The sequence below is a fragment of the Thalassophryne amazonica genome, chromosome 9 (assembly GCF_902500255.1).
Source record: "Thalassophryne amazonica chromosome 9, fThaAma1.1, whole genome shotgun sequence".
NCBI lineage: Eukaryota > Metazoa > Chordata > Actinopteri > Batrachoidiformes > Batrachoididae > Thalassophryne > Thalassophryne amazonica.
The window spans coordinates 16,496,678-16,514,582 of NC_047111.1; the positions used below are offsets into that span (position 1 = coordinate 16,496,678).

Sequence of the window (17,905 nt, forward strand, 5' to 3'; positions counted from 1 at the left end):
GGGGAGTTTGACTGCGGTGGGCCACCTGTCAAACTGTAACGCAGGTGTCCTAAAGCAAACTCAGGGAGGACAGAAACATCCTGTGGAGCAGAAGGACAAAAGTTCGCTTGATCTTGAATACAGACCGTGAAAGCAGGGCCTCACCATTCTTCTGACTTTTGGGATTTAAGCAGGAAGTGTCAGAAAAGTGACCACAGGGAGAACTGGCTTGTGGTGGCCAAGCGTTCACAGCGATGTCACTTTGTGATCCTTCGATGTTGACTCTTCCTACCATCATGAAGCAGAATCCACCACGCGTTGGATTGTTCACCCACTAATAAGGAATGTGAAAGAGTCTAATGTGCATGAGAGTCAAGGGGCGGCGCGAAGCCCAGTGGTGCAGTGAAAGTCAGAGGTGTGCTATCATAATCCCATAGATGATACACTCTCAAAAATGAACCGCTGCCTCAACGAGAGAAAGTGGTGTAACAATTTGCATAGATTTTTTTTAAGTTATTTCAACTTAACTGGTTATTTCAACTTAACTAGAGAAGTCTAATGGCATTAACTCAGTTGAAAGTTGAAATAACTTTAGAAAAATCTATGCAAATTGTTACATCATTTTTTCTTGTTGAGACAACAGTTCCTTTTTTTAGAGTGCAGCTTCGCACCATTGGCTCCTCAGTCAAGCATTTACACCAAATCCTGATGGAATTCAGGTTTTGCAAGCTGGTTGTACGTTCAGGTTTCAGAAGATATTTTTTCAGTATTCACAGTTTGCAGCAGATTCACAAGCAAAAATATCATGTAACAGATGAAAGAAAATAATTTTTAAAGTCTACTTTTGTAAGAGATCCACACTCTGAGCAGAATTTTATGAAAAAGTACAAAATGAAACAGTTTACAACTTCGAAATTCATTCAAATCAACCAACAGTGACTGAAAACAGTATTTTAGCTCCACCCTGATGTGTGGTGTTTACTTTGGAGCTCATGGATTATGGCTCAACATTTCATTATAATAAAGGAAGTATGAGATGCCTTAATAACCTGACTTCTTTGATTTTTTTTTTTTTTTGCACTAATATTCCTTCATAAACAGACTGAACATCTTCATCCTCATGTGTGATTTAGGTTTGCAGCCTTCTTCCACCTGGTCGTGTAGTTTTGGCTGCTTTTGTCACTGGCCTCAGGCCACCTAGGGTCACTTGGTCAATCTCCATCCACCTAAGACAATCTCAAGCCCCGTGGGCTACTGAAGACTGTGTCTAATCATCTGGGGTCCCCTCAGGCCACCCAGGGCTGCCACAGTCTACCTAGGGCCATGTAGGGCTGCCTCGAGCTACCTCAGGCCACCAAGGGCTCGCTTCAGCTACCTGGGCCTGCCTCAGGCTACTTAGTGCCACTAGGGCTACCTTGGGCTGCATAGAGCTGTCTCGGGCTACCTAGGGCCACTAGGTCCGCCTCAGGCCATGCATGGTGCAACCAGAAAGTATTCACAGCGCCTCACTTTTTTCACGTTATATTTCACCTTTATTCCAAAATGGAGTAAATTCATTTTTTCCCCTCAAAATTCTAAACACAACACCCCATAATGACAACATTGTTTTGTTTTTTTTTGCAAAATTTATTAAAAATAAAAAACTAAGAAATCCCATGTACATAAGTATTCACAGCCTCTGCTCAATATTTCCATGTATTTAATTTTCATTTATTTATATAGTGCTACACAACAAGGTTGCATACTTTGTTGATGCACCTTCGGCAGCAATTACAGCCTCAAGTCTTGAATATGAAGGCACAAGCTTGGTGCACCTATCTTTGGGCAGTTTTGTCCATTGCTCTTTGTAACACCTCTCAAGCTCCATCAGGTTGGATGGGGAGCGTCGGTGCACAGACATTTTCAGATCTCTCCAGAGATGTTCAGTGGGATTCAGGTCTGGGCTCTGGCTGGACCACTCAAGGACATTCACGGAGTTGCCCTGATGCCACTCTTTTGATATCTTGGCTGTGTGCTTAGGGTCATTGTCCTGCTGAAAGAGCACTCTGGAGCAGGTTTTCATCCAAGATGTCTCTGTACATTGCTGCATTCATCTTTCCCTCAATCCTGACTAGTCTCCCAGTTCCTGATGCTGAAAAACATCCCCACAGCATGATGCTGCCACCACATGACACCAAAGAGTTCAAGCTTTGTCTCATCAGATCAGAGAATTTTGTTTCTCCTAGTCTGAGTCCTTCAGGTGCCTTTTGTCAAACTCCAGGCGGTCTGCCATGTGTCTTTTACTAAGGAGTGGCTTCCGTCTGGCCACTCTAACATACAGGTCTGATTGGTGGATTGCTACAGAGATGGTTGTCCTTCTGGAAGGTTCTCCTCTCTCCACAGAGGAATGCTGGAGCTTTGACAGAGTGACCATAGGGTTCTTGGTCACCTCCCCGACTAAGGTCCTTCTCCCCTGATCGCTCAGTTTAGACAGGTGGCCAGCTCTAGGAAGAGTCCTGGTGGATCTGAACTTCTTCCATTTACAGATGATAGAGGCCACTGTGTTCACTGGGACCTTCAAAGCAGCAGAGATGTTTCTGTTCCCTTCCCCAGATTTGTGCCTCCAGACAATCTTGTCTCGGAGGTCTACAGACAATTCCTTTGACTTCATGCTTGGTTTGTGCTCTGACTGTCAACTGTGGGACCTTATATGTAGACAGGTGTGTGTCTTTCCAAATCATGTACTATCAACTGAATTTACCCCAGGTGGACTCCAATTAAGCTGTAGATACATCTCAAGGTTGATCAGTGGAATCCAGATGCACCTGAGCTCAATTATGAGCTTCATGGCAAAGGCTGTGAATACTTATGTACGCGTGATTTCTCAGTTTTTTATTTTTGATAAATTTGCACAGATCTAAAAAAAAAAAAAAAAAAAAAAAAAAAAAAAAAATTTTTTTTTTTTTTTTTTACATTGTCATTACGGGGTATTGTGTGTAGAATTTTGAGGGAAAAAATTATTCTATTTATTTTGGAATAAGGCTGTAACAAAATGTGGTAAAAGTGAAGCGCTGTGAATACTTTCAGGATGCACTGTAGGGCTGCCTTGGGTTACTGAGGGCAACTCGGGGTGTCGCAGGCCATCTAGTGCTGCCTCAGGCTACCTCGGACCACATGGGCCACGTCGGGCCGCATAGAGCTGTCTTAGGCTACTTAAAGCCACTCGGGGTGACTCAGGTCACCTCGGGCTGCTTCAGTCCAAGGAAGGCCGCTTTGGCTACTTAGGGCTGCCTCGGGCCATTGACAGTAGGCGGGGAGTCTGAGGGGCTCTGGGCTGTGACATTGACATGCTCGTCCTCTGTGGATCCAGATTCAGGTAAAGCGGAGTACGTGGGAACAGCGTTGAACATGATGAAACCCACGGCGATGACCACAAAGGAGATGATGTAGAGGGCTGAAAACTGGACAACAAAAAAGACGAGGAAGTTCATCACAATGTCAAAAAGAAGAAATTCTCTTTGTTGTTTCCGCGTTTCTGCGTATTAGAACTTTAACAACTCAGTGGATTTTAGTTCCATTTGTTTCAGTGTATTGGCCAATCAGGATCACTGTCTCTTTATCAGCAGAAAACCTCAAAACATTATTAAAATATTTCAAATAAATTTAGTGCAAATATTTGCACTGGTAAAATCGGTGTTTCCGCCATTTTGCAGGCATCACTTACGGTGTAGTGGAACAGGAAGAGGCCGCAGAAGAGGCTGAACAGGTCGGCGGTCAGGAGAGAGAGGTTGACAGCGGTGGCGCTGCTCAGTTTAACCACGAGGGGCATGAAGCTGTAGAGCGCGAACATGCACGAGACATAAAGCGTGAACAGCAGCCCTGCAGCACACACACGAAACACAAATTATCCTGACAACTGTGCAACAGAGTTCCTGCATAAACATGGATATGATTTGATTTTTGGGTTGTTTTTTTATTGTCAATTAAAATCCAAAGCAGAAATTTCCAAATATTACAAAAAAAAAACAAAAAAAAAAAAAACAGTTTCAGTGGAATAAAAAACAGAGAATTGCTCCCCCCCCACCCCTTTTAGGTTTACAGCTCAATGATTTCAAAATAATGAAGAAAAGGTGATAATCAATAAATTCCAAACTGATCAATGTAGTTGTCAATGCTGAGCAACTGTGTTGCAATTGTTTATACGCTCAACAAAAATATAAACGCAACACTTTTGGTTTTGCTCCCATTTTGTATGAGATGAACTCACTTTTTCCACATACACAATATCACCATTTCCCTCAAATATTGTTCACAAACCAGTCTAAATCTGTGATAGTGAGCACTTCTCCTTTGCTGAGATAATCCATCCCACCTCACAGGTGTGCCGTATCAAGATGCTGATTAGACACCATGATTAGTGCACAGGTGTGCCTTAGACTGCCCACAATAAAAGGCCACTCTGAAAGGTGCAGTTTTATCACACAGCACAATGCCACAGATGTCGCAAGATTTGAGGGAGCGTGCAATTGGCATGCTGACAGCAGGAATGTCAACCAGAGCCGTTGCTCGTGTATTGAATGTTCATTTCTCTACCATAAGCCGTCTCCAAAGACGTTTCAGAGAATTTGGCAGTACATCCAACCAGCCTCACAACCGCAGACCACGTGTAACCACACCAGCCCAGGACCTCCACATCCAGCGTGTTCACCTCCAAGATTGTCTGAGACCAGCCACTCGGACAGCTGCTGAAACAATCGGTTTGCATAACCAAAGAATTTCTGCACAAACTGTCAGAAACCGTCTCAGGGAAGCTCATCTGCATGCTCGTCGTCCTCATCAGGGTCTCGACCTGACTCCAGTTCGTAGTCGTAACCGACTTGAGTAGGCAAATGCTCACATTCGCTGACGTTTGGCACGTTGGAGAGGTGTTCTCTTCATGGATGAATCCCGGTTCACACTGTTCAGGGCAGATGGCAGACAGCGTGTGTGGTGTCATGTGGGTGAGCGGTTTTCTGATGTCAATGTTGTGGATCGAGTGGCCCATGGTGGCGGTGGGGTTATGGTATGGGCAGGCGTCTGTTATGGACGAAGAACACAGGTGCATTTTATTGATGGCATTTTGAATGCACAGAGATACCGTGACGAGATCCTGAGGCCCATTGTTGTGCCATACATCCAAGAACATCACCTCATGTTGCAGCAGGATAATGCACGGCCGCATGTTGCAAGGATCTGTACACAATTCTTGGAAGCTGAAAATGTCCCAGTTCTTGCATGGCCGGCATACTCACCGGACATGTCATCCATTGAGCATGTTTGGGATGCTCTGGACCGGCGTATACGACAGCGTGTACCAGTTCCTGCCAATATCCAGCAACTTCGCACAGCCATTGAAGAGGAGTGGACCAACATTCCACAGGCCACAATTGACAACCTGATCAACTCTATGCGAAGGAGATGTGTTGCACTGCATGAGGCAAATGGTGGTCACACCAGATACTGACTGGTATCCCCCCCAATAAAACAAAACTGCACCTTTCAGAGTGGTCTTTTATTGTGGGCAGTCTAAGGCACACCTGTGCACTAATCATGGTGACTGGTCACTGGTTTGTGAACAATATTTGAGGGAAATGGTGATATTGTGTATGTGGAAAAAGTTTTAGATCTCTGAGTTCATCTCATACAAAATGGGAGCAAAACCAAAAGTGTTGCATTTATATTTATGTTGAGTGTATTTAAAAGTATTTTATGATCTTAACTTTCAACAGTGCAAAAGAAAAATCTGCTGAACTTTGCTGAGCAGAAACTGACACTGGGACATCAAGAGGTTCCCATTTTCCATTTAAAGGAAAGTGAAGCGGAAAACGAGCAGTAGCTTTGGAATAATGTCACAGGCGTTCCCATACAAATTAAACTGATTCTGTGTCCTGACAGGAAACAGAGGAGGCCGTTTGTACAACAAACATTTTTGTTACAGCAAACCAACCAAACAAACAAACAAACAAACAAAATTACATTTCTCTTCAGCAGGGTTTTGTTCATATGTTGTTTCAGGAACTCACCGATTTTCAGGTTCCACGTTATCGCTCTCACCGCCTGTGTCTCCAGAACAGCTCTGTGAAGAACAGCATCAGATTGTTGAACTAGAAGAGCACACAGAGCACAAGCCTTCACCGGGTTAACGATGGTCATCCATCATTACCTCCAACAACCCAACAGAGGGCAGCAGCACTCAGAAAAGCTCTCTGTGATGTCATAAAGAAAGACCGTTCAAGAAATGGATCAAAGTAAAAACATTTTGACTTGTTTTCGGATCACCACAAAACTTTAACCAGCATTTCCTCCACCCAGTGAATATGTCACAAAATTAAATCAGAATCAAAATAACCTCTGACCCTCTCTGCTGGCTGGTGAAGCTAATCATAAAAACAACAACAAAAAACCCTGAAACATGACTTTCATTGATGAAGCTGCTGCTTCTGCTGTGATATGTGTTTTCAATCATCAGAAAAAAAAACTTAAAAGTGAAAATTTTGTGCTTTGATTGTCTGACTGATTTTAATTTGGCGGGTCGATCAGGTCGTTAGTTGAGCTGTTTGTGTTTTGTGTTTTACAAAAATCAATAAACCTTAATCAAAATAAGTTTTACTTCATGATTTATTTTTAATTATGACGGATGATCAGTCTGAAACAGAAAAATTATTTTGGCTTTGTTGCAACCTGAAGGAATTTAGAGAAACATTAAAATAAATTTACTGAATAAAATCACATTATGTCTAATTGGTTAATGATTCTGACACAGCGGCTTCATTAAAAACACGAGACTGCATAAGACATAAAGAAATTTGATGGTTAAAAAAAAAAAAACTTGAAAAATTCTAATTTGATTTTTGTGGTCAGGTTACGAGTTTCTGAATGGTGTCAGAAACGTACAGCTGGATACCGCTGATGACGCTCCCGAACAATCCCATCATGCCCAGGAAGTCCACCCAGCTCAGGTTCTTCACTGTGTACTCCTGGCACACGTTGGATACGGCATACAGAACAGCGCTGAGCAGCACCAAACCATCGCCGAGGGCAACATTATTATCTGCACGCAGGAAGGCAGCAAAAACAAATATAATTAGAAAATAACATTACTGTATTTTCCAGAGTATAAGTCACAACTTCTTACTGTCTTTGGAAGGTCTTGCAACTTATGACTTATACACTGAAAAATATCACCTTCATTATTATTAATTATTATAATGACTATTTACATCGGACTTTCCCAGAAATCAAATCATCATTGCCACGCACTCTGGAAAATACAGTAATTGTGGTTTTGTTTTTTAATTGAGGAATCATTTACAAAGGAAGGAATATTAAATTGAGAAGAAAACGCATCTTTAAAAATTATAAAATTATAATATGAAAAGTCCCAAATACAAAACCATTCATAAGAAACAATCTAGAAATAACTTACAAAACTTTAAAGTTTAAAGTCTGTCTGTCTGTTAGCAGGATTACATCAAAACTACTACATGGATTTTGATGCAGTTTTCACCACAGATAGATATTAAGCCATGAAAGACTTTAAATTTTGGAGGTAATCTGGATCCGGATTCTGGATCAAATTTCACTTTATATAGGCTTTCAAGGATTACTGTTAGCAGGATTATGTCAAAACTACTGCACAGATTTTGACAAAAATTTTCAACACAGACACATACTAGAGCTTGGAAGACTCCACTCAATTTTGGAGGTGATTGAGATCCAGATTGGCAGATGTCAGAAAACTCTTTGACGTCAGATTGCTCTTGTTTAAAATATGAGTCATTTCTGCTTTTTAATCATTACTTCAACAAAGATATTCATCTGATTCTGTGATTGGAAAGAGTGATATAAATAAATATGTGATCAATAAGATCATTGATCAGCTGAGAGGAAAAATCTAAGATCCAGACTGCGGTTTAAAAAAAATATTCTGGAGAGAAAAACATGAGATCATTTTCCTTACAGGAGCCCTGGTCTCTGTGAGCCAGAATGTCGGCCCCCACCATGGCCCCGACTCCTAACAAACAAATCCCCACAGCCACAAAATGGACCAGCCGGTACCGAGTCTTCAGGAGGAACCAGGACAGAACCATCAGCACTGGGATCACAAAACAGTCCAGCAGCTGAAACACAACAGGCATTAAGCACAACACCAAGCTTTGTGCACATGTGCATGCACGTAATTCCAAGCTCGCTCAACAAGGGCAACACGGACCCAAACCTGCCCCACCCAACCCCACCTCAAACTTGTACAAGGTCTTAGCAAGGAATAATCTACAGAATCCACTTTGACCGCGACCCACGAAGACCGGGTGGAGTTCCCGCACACATTAAGTTTCCCCTGGTGGACAAAATTAGAATTTAATGTGCCCAATGTCCAATATGTCCAAAACATTACTGAGATGACCTTTGTACCAATTTACACCTTCAAGTCTTAGATGTCACATACAAATGTTTCAAAATTCAGCCCCCTGGTGGTGACGATTATCATAAAAACACACCCATTTCAAAGTTGTCTGAGGTCTTAGACTTTGTGTACTAACGCTCACCTTCCTATACAAAATATTTGTCAAGATATCAAGTACACAAGGTTTCAGAGAATCTGCCCCCTGGTGGCAACAATTAGAATCAGGCCCTTACGCAGAATCTGAAATTGGTGAAAGTGAACCTTTGTTGGCAGGGGGTCTGGGGCCACTCAAGGCCCCCAGAGAATTTTGGGATTTTGATATCTAAGGATCTTTTTTGGACGTTTTTATTATTATTATTAATGCCCCTCCCGCATCAATTTAGTTGTACTGCTTAATATGTGTGCCATTTTTTGTACCTTTTCACCTTTTCTTTGCCTCTTCCCCAAATTGATATCACAACCTACTTGTTTGTTTGACAGGATTATTATCAATCAATCAATCAATATTTATTTGTATCGCCCTTTACAGCAGCCAGACGATGTCCAAAGTGTTTTACAGTAAAAAAAATCAAGTAACAAGAACTGACGAAAATAAAACAAACATACAATAAATTAAAGAGGCACATAAAAACAAAACACGTCACAGCGCCACCAGGTGTTAAAGGTTTAAATAAGCCTTGAGCTTGGATTGAAAAAATGCTGGGTCAGAACTAGTGCATAAATCAGGAGGTAACTTGTGGCACAGTCTGGAGCTACCGCAAAAACACCATCACCCCAGAGTTTATATTTTGACCTCAGAACATCAGACGCCCATAATGTCCGACTGTAAAAAAATAAACATTCAGACAAGTAGGAAGGTGGAAGGCCATGAATAGCTTTAAAAACAAACATTAAAATCTTAAAATCAACTCTAAAATGAACAGGAAGCCAGTGGAGTGAGTAAAGTACAGGTGTAAAATGCGCACTTCTGGAAGTGTTCATTAAAAGATGATTAGCAGCATTCTGCACAAGCTGGAGGCATGTAAGAGAAAACTGGTTAACACCAGCACAAAGTGTATTATAATCAAGTCTGGAGCTGATGAAAGCATGAAGGACCATCTGAAGATCACATCTACTGAGGAAGGACTTGACTTTAGACAGAAGACGTAGCTGGAAAAAAAAAACCTGTTAGTTTATCTGTTGATCAAACGAACCTCAAACACATGATAACCCCAAAAGCCACAATCATCTTCATATTCATGGCTCCCTAAACTCTAAATGACCAGATTTTAAAGCTACAACCACAAACAGACCAAGTAATGCCTGAGCTTAGACATCAGTTATGTAGTTATGCAGAAAAGTTAAATGAAGTAAATCTATTTTTATGTAGCTCATCAATTAAACAGTGCAGAACTGTAGTAAAACTCGGGCCCAGAGTAATACTGATTTAAACATTTTAGTTATTAACAATACTGTTCTTATCATTATTACTATAAACCATAGTAGTAGTACTAGTAAGTAGTATTCTATTCTATTAGTATGAAAAATGTCTTCAAAAGTGGACCTTTAACTGAGGGCTGTCGTGGGAGCACAACCCAGCCACAACACCCTCTTTCTGTCTGGATTCGCCCCCGGATTGCAGTGGAGAAGTTGTGTATAAGGCACGATCTGATTGAGAGGTAAGGTTTTGTCAGCGCTTTTTACTTCACGCCGTCCTCAGAAAGAGACTTTAGGCATATTTGAAAAAAGGTGTTAGTGTTGGTTGTTAATGTGTTGCAGGTCTGCAGTTGTGTTTTTAGTTTAACCACAGTGAGGACACTCACAGAGCAGCAGAGTGGGAAAAAAAGAAAAGGTTACAAATATGTTTGTAACTCTACACTCTGCTCTTTGCGCTCTGTGTCGTCACGCTCTGAGACACAGAAGGAAACTCTTTTTTCAACTCGGTCCTGCTGCACAAAACAGCGGACTGACAGCTTGCAGCATGAAATGCTGAAGTAGATACAGGGAGTGATTACAGGTACACGTATTATAGTGGTACTTTGATAATACTCTGGTAGAGACCTCGAACAGGCACCAATATGAAAACTGTGGAAAACATGGGCAAAGTGAGCATCTGAACCCCCCAAAGCAACGGGCCAGAGAACTTGCATCAAACCTGTCTGAGGTGTTGGAGAGGCGAACGTGTGATTCAAGTATTATTTTGATACACAGTGTCTTTGTCAAGATGTTGCGTACACATAAACCACAACTACACACAAAGCAACTCCTCGACCTGCCATGTCTTCAGTGATGCAGGTAAAAGCAGAGCGCTGATAAGAAGGTTGAGTACAATATTACATTAAATGCCACACACTTTGTTCTGTCAACATCCTTTAAAGTTTTAAGGCCAGAAAGAAACTCTGCGGCGTCCCGTTCAGCGGTCACCTGGTCTCACCTGGATACTGGTCAGGGTAGTAAAGCGGTACGCCATCACCACTGTGTAGTTAGCTTCCACGTCGGCAACACCCATCACCAAATATTTCCACCACTTGGTCTTTAAAATATGCAAAATGTTCCGGTCACCTGTGGAAACAGATTTATACCCCTCTCACACATAGCCAGAATCACACAGAATGGCGTCGGAGTTATAAATCGGCGCACAACTGAAAAGTGTCAGATTTCAGTTCCACAATGTTCTGACAGCCATCTACGGAAGTCCACACAGTTGGTCAAAATCTGCCGGCGGCCACGAGTGTGAAGCACATGTTCATAACTCTCCAGGTGCGGTCGAGATGGGACACCTATCCGACGGTGGTCCATGAGCAGTCTGAGGACCATCTAACCGCAATGTACATATTCTGATGGCGGCAAAACAGCATCTGAAATTATTTGAGCGCATAGGAAGGAACCTCGAGATGGATCTGACACGGCGCAAAGCCTGCTGGTATCTGCATGTGCCACGTATAATAATGTCGACCTCTAATGTCGCTCCCTGCCCCCAGAGCGCAAAGGAACCGTTGACTGTTGATATGTATGTGGCACACAGCCATCCACGTGCAGGGGATGTGAACACAGCACGAACAAACCGAAAGCACTGTGGCACTGGGGGTCAACGTGTGGCACAGTGCTGCAGATCTGGACAAGCTGTTATATCCATAACAGACCTTACAGCACAGATATCTGTCCATTCCTTCCCATGGGCGACTTAAATAATGTGAACTATTGTCTCCATCATAACATGGGCAGCTGCCTCTCTCCGTGGTGTGCAATAACATGTCATTGCATGCGTCAGGCTCAGAGCTGGACGGATCTCACGCTGTGAATGTTCACTTCTAACTCTGGAGGAGATATAACACGGAGCTTGTGCCAGACCGTTACAGCATTAATAAACATGCATCTTACCTCCAACAGCAGTCCAGGAGTGTTTCACAGCGCCAACATGGAAAATGAAGCCAGGACAGCAGCCTGAGGTTAGAATCCTCTCACCCAAAAGAAAAAAATTAATTCCATGTGATAATCCAACCATTACGGTGTCCAGAGTTGCACTGTGCTGCTGAAGTGTGCAAACAAGAAAAAAGAAAGTTCCCTGGAAAAGCTCCGTCTGAGGGACAGCATGGCCCAATGGCAGCAAACTCTGGAGCAAAGCTGTGCAGTGGCAGGCATGCACATGTGTGCACTTAGTGGCCCATGCAGCATTATGTGCGCAAACACACACACACGGCTGAGTTATAATTATAGCCAGGAAAACACCGATCTGCCATCCAGACATTTGGACGTTTGGACACCAGGCAGTCTTCAGCACCTTTTATAGCCATCTGTGTCATCTACCTATTGTCTACATGTGCTTTGGATACCATCATGCAGGTGTGGATGAGGTACTTCGGATGCTTTCTGACAGAGCTGGCCACGCCTCTTTTCCTCCTGACTGCTTCGAATTATGGCAATTTTTGCCGTGTCGGGCATGGTTCTGGCACATTCTTGCTATGTGTGATGGGGGCCTTAATGTGGCGCAGACAACTCACAGAGAAGAAGAAGTGTAAACGCTGTGGATGGGGACCAGCTGACCTTTCCGCAAGACGAGGACAGACGTGTAGACGAGAAGCAGCATGGCGTAGTTCAGGAAACTCTGTAGCATCGGCGTCTCCACTCCGGCCTCAGCCAGGTACTGGCAGCTCACCGCAGTCCCACAAATCAGCAGGGACAAGACCTGGCCCATGGCAACAGTCTTCAGCAGGCTCCTGCAGCAACACAAGCACTCTGTTTTTTTCTCAGATTCTGGACTGTCTTTTAGTCTGTAATCTTATATTTGAACAGATCTCACCATGTGAAAATATCCCGCAGGTTGTAACCATGCAGGCCGCAGGCTGCCTGCCAACTCCAGCACTGCTGCTGCTCTGCCAGCGGCTCCACCAATTCCATGTCCTTCACAGATAAACCTGAACACATTAACACCATGTGCAAAATTTAGTAATTAACATCAGTCCTATTTATCATCTTCATCAGATGATCTGAGCAGAACCTGGAACCAAATCTGCACAGGAATGTCATGTGACTCTTTCTGCCTGACTCGTAGGATTCTCACCACAACTCCTGAACTGTAACTATGAACATCTGGAATACTACTACAGCATCCTCTTCTCCATACACGGGGAGGTGGACAAGTGGTTAGTGCGCTTGGTTTCAGTGCAGATGCTTCTCAGTTCAAACCTCACCTCTGCTCTGCTACATTTCTCCATGTAATGTGGAGCTGCATCAGCAAAGGCATCCACCATCTGCTGCGGTGACTCCAAGAGAAAACAAGGGAGCATTCGAGGGGACTTACTTACATCATCTTCTCCATGTATTACGTAGAGAAAGAATCACAAAGCCAGATTAGTATCAGCGTTTTCATTTTATTTTAATTTATATAGCGCCAAATCACAACAAAGTTGCCTCAAGGCGCTTCACACAAGTAAGGTCTAACCTCACCAACCCCTAGAGCAAACACACAGGTGACAGTGGTAAGGAAAAACTCCCTCTGATGATTTGAGGAAGAAACCTCAAGTAGACCAGACTCAAAGGGGCGACCCTCTGCTTGGGCCATGATACAGACACAAATTACAAAAACGAATATACAGGAAATTTTGGTTGTCCATGCTGATGCACAGGACAGGAAAGTTTCAGAAACAGACACCACACCCATCTCTGGATGGAGCCGCACCTCAGAGAGAAAAAACAGAATCAGGCATCAGAAAGACAACAAATACAATATAGTTTGTCAGCATTAAACAACAAGAAAAACAGAAGAAATACTAAGGTGATCACCGGCCACTAGCCCTAAGCTTCACTAAAAGACCCAGACTTTAGATAAAGTTGAGGCCGTGGCACACTCGGTTTACTAATAAAATGAATTTAAAAGAGTAAAAACCATAGTAACATACTATACCAGTATGCTAGCCATACGAAAGGGAAAATAAGTGAGTCTTAAGTCTGGACTTGAAAGTCTCTACAGAATCTGACTGTTTTATTGATGCAGGGAGATCATTCCACAGAACAGGGGCATGATAAGAGAAAGCTCTATGACCTGCAGACTTTTTAGTCACCCTAGGGACACTAAATAGTCCTGCACCCTGAGAACACTAAGCCCGGGCCGGTACGTAGGCCGGTAAGTCTGATTCGTACGTACGTACAAAGTCTGATTATCACGCTTTATGATAAATTCCAACTGGCAACCTAAAAAAGGTCATCTAAGTAGGGAGGGGCCAGTCCGTGAACAGTTTTATAGTTTAGTACAGTCACTTGCCTAGTTCCGGATCACTGCTGTAGTATTTGCGCTGCAGTTTTTCGTAATCAGCGCAAATAAGCTAATACTTGGTATCAATGGAAAGACTGATGTTTTGTCTACAAACGACCACAAGCTTGACCGTATCCAGCCATCTTTGTGATCAGCAGAAGATTCAAAACATATGGTCTCGGTGGTGTGCGCGCATTTTCTTACTCACTCATGTGAAAGTGATGATCTCTATTAAGTAGCAAAGGTGAGTTAGCCATTCTGTGTTTTTGGTTCTAGAGTGGGAAAATACTTACATGGGTAGAAAATGTCAGTGTCTTATGTCTTGCTGTTTAATTGCTGCATGCATTTATCTCTGACACGAAAATCTGCCGGTTGTGGATCACTGAAGCAGAAGCCTCGTGTCAGTACTTGTGAGCCATGTGTACTTTGGGAGTCATCTCAACATCACGAATGAGGATTAATGTGGGGGCTTTTACTTTTTAATTCGGGAGAAATCTCACCTCCACACTTCCATTTTTTGCTCGTAAAAATGTATAACGGCGCTTTTCAAAACTAACTAAATTCTCATTTAATAAGTATCATTTTGTGTTCAAAACACATTCTCGGACACAGTGTGTATCATTCTGCATTAGAAGGGCTCCAGCCAGATGCCAGGAATGATCCAAAGTGACGCAGAGTGTCGTGATCCAGAACCGGCAAAGTGATCTATTTCCGACAAATATTTGCACCACACATAATGTGGCTTCACACTTTAAGTAGAAGGGCTACTCCACCCAGACCTTTTCAGCGAGATAACATCCAAATACCCAATACAACAATACACAATAAAGGACATTCAGTTGCATTATGACTCCGTATAGCGGGACTTTAAAAAAGTGATCCAGAACTTGGCAACTGACTATAGCAGAACCTTAAAATCTGAACTCACTGGGACAGGAAGCCAGTGAAGAGACACCAAAATAGGTGTAATGTGGTCAATCTTTCTACTTTGTGTCAAAAGTCTGGCAGCAGCATTTGAATTAATTGGAGAGCCCCAATGCTAGACTGCGGTAAACCAGAAAATGAACATTGCAGTAGTCCAATCTAGAAGAGACAAATGCATGAATCAGGGTCTCAGCATCAGCCATAGACAGGATGGGACGAATCTTCACTATATTTCGCAGGTGGAAAAAAGCATTCCTCATAATATCTTTAATGTAGAGGTTAAAGGAAAACGTAGGATCAAAAATTACCTCAAGGTTCCTCACTTTGTCAGTGTGATGTATGAAACAAGAGCCTAGACTAAGCCTTAGATGGTCAAATTAATGCCGATGTCTCACTGGACCAAGAACCATCATTTCAGTCTTGTCAGAGTTTAAAAAGTAGGAAATTGCTAGACATCCAGCTTTTCTTTCATCAGCTTTTCTTGCATTAGTACCAAAACCTGAATCACAAAACAAGATTAGTATCAGCACTTAGCATCGACACCTGAATCACAAAGCGAGATTAGTATCAGCACTTAGCATCGACAACTGAATCACAAAGTGAGATTAGTATCAGCACTTAGCATTGACACCTGAACCACAAAGTGAGATTAGTATCAGCACTTAGCATTGACACCTGAACCACAAAGTGAGATTAGTATCAGCACTTAGCATTGACACCTGAACCACAAAGTGAGATTAGTATCAGCACTTAGCATCGACAACTGAATCACAAAGCGAGACTTGTATCAGCACTTAGCATCGACACCTGAATCACAAAGTGAGATTAGTATCAGCACTTAGCATGGACACCTGAACCACAAAGTGAGATTAGTATCAGCACTTAGCATCGACAACTGAATCACAAGTAAGATTAGTATCAGCACTTAGCATCGACAACTGAATCACAAAGCGAGACTTGTATCAGCACTTAGCATCGACACCCGAACCACAAAGTGAGATTATCAGAATTTAGCATGGACACCTGAACCACAAAGTGAGATTATTATCAGTACGTGTACTGGTACAAAGACTAGAACCAGAATGGATATTTACAGAAAAACTACACCTCATACACCTGTACATCAGCTCGCAAACACAAAATGGTTGTTTTTCCTGATGAAGTCTACATATGGTACAATTTATACACACATAAGGCTGTTTAAGATTAATATTGACAAAATTATTTGTAATAAAAACGGTATAAAGTAGCAATCACGTAAACCGAAATGTATAATAAGCACAGACTGTGTAGGTTTGGACTTCTGGAATATGAACACAATAAATTTAGGAAATGTCAGTTTCACAGTGACCATTACTACATTAGATATATTACGTACCGAATTATAGCGGCCAACCCCATGATTCTGTCTAAAGTTATAATGAAGTTTCAGCAGTTAGAAAAGACTGCGAATAAACTCGGTTAATATTAAATCATTAATATTTTAAATGGAGTTCGGATCCTCGGGCACCAGGTCATCTTTATCTACAAAAACTAAGTTAATGCTAATAACCGAATAAGAATAAAACAAAGATCGTACCGGTACATATGTGTTGTTCTTCAGTCATTATAAATAAATCCTCATATTTGTGCAAAAACCGTAAGACAAGTGACGATCCACGCGGCCGCAGAACTTCGTTCCACGCAGCAGCGCAGACAAAGCGGTAGCGGGGACTGTGTTGCCAGATATTGACAAAACATCAAGCACACATGTTTTTGGAAAAGAAATTTAAAAAGGAGTTGGATCTCCAAAAGAAACACACAAGAAGAGATACTGCAACAATTTGCTCAGGCCAGCCATTAAACAATTTCTGATTTCATTATTGTCTCAATAATCTGACGGAAGTCTGATTATCACGATTTATGATAAATTCCAACTGGCAACCATAAGTAATAACTATGGGGGACATTAACGTCCTTGAAATATTCAACAACAGTGATGGACAGATCCGGTGACACGTTAAAAAAAAGTGACAATGAAAGAAATTCTTGATAAATCTCGTTGATGCAGGTTTGTGCATGACAGAGAGAATAGGTATTTGAATTATTATTCAAGCATAGGGAAAGAATGATGAATAACAAACTATATTCTGTACAAGATTTTTTTTAAGCGCAACCGATAACCATCAATATAACTACCTCAAAAGAAGTTCAAATGTGCTTCTAATAATCGGACCTGGCAACAGAAGTCCGTTTTTTTTTCAAAACTTTATTTCAACAAATACAACAACAAACAAACGAACAAAACATAAGGCCAAAGAGATATAAAAAGGAAAAAAGAAGAAAAAAAGGAGTTCCTTTTTTGTAATATTTAAAGTAAACAATACATGAACATCAGAATACCAGGAGGAGGCAAAGGCAAAAGCAATTATATATATATTACATTTTTTGGTAACACAATAAAAAAATACAAAAGAAAATGTCTATACAATATGAGATCAAGAAATGTTGAATATATTAAGTGACAAGCAGCTATTATATGTAAAGATTGCTTTGTGATGTGAGCTTTTTGCTATGGAGGACAAATACATTTCAGTTTCTTTTATAACAACAGGGAAAAATAAAGCTGTGTTTGAAAATTGACATTTGTATATGTAAAATTTTGAAAAAAAAACAATTAAATTTAAAACAATCTTTTTGTTTCTGAGGAGATTCGTGTGAATACCAAAAATTACATGTTCAAATTATAATAAAAAAGCAGGATCCAACTTACTGATAAATTGCTGACAATCTTTCCAAAAGATTTTCGTGACTGGACAGCTCCAGAAAAGGTGACTAATAGTTTCAGGAGTTTTTTTGCAAAAAGAACA

At 41.7% G+C, this 17,905-nt stretch overlaps 1 protein-coding gene across 1 annotated transcript; it reads right to left on the reverse strand.

Annotated features, from left to right (window-relative positions):
• Positions 1-2,945: 2,945 nt before the first annotated feature.
• Positions 2,946-16,740, reverse strand: slc35f2 (solute carrier family 35 member F2). Its single transcript, XM_034177670.1, has 9 exons — positions 16,636-16,740; positions 12,681-12,795; positions 12,425-12,597; positions 10,815-10,942; positions 7,958-8,117; positions 6,892-7,048; positions 6,021-6,073; positions 3,683-3,837; positions 2,946-3,419 (listed from the first exon to the last, which is right to left on the reverse strand). The coding sequence occupies exons 1-9, from the start codon at positions 16,661-16,663 to the stop codon at positions 3,240-3,242; spliced, it is 1,149 nt and encodes a 382-aa protein (XP_034033561.1). The 5' UTR covers positions 16,664-16,740; the 3' UTR covers positions 2,946-3,239.
• Between the last annotated feature and the right edge of the window lie 1,165 nt (positions 16,741-17,905).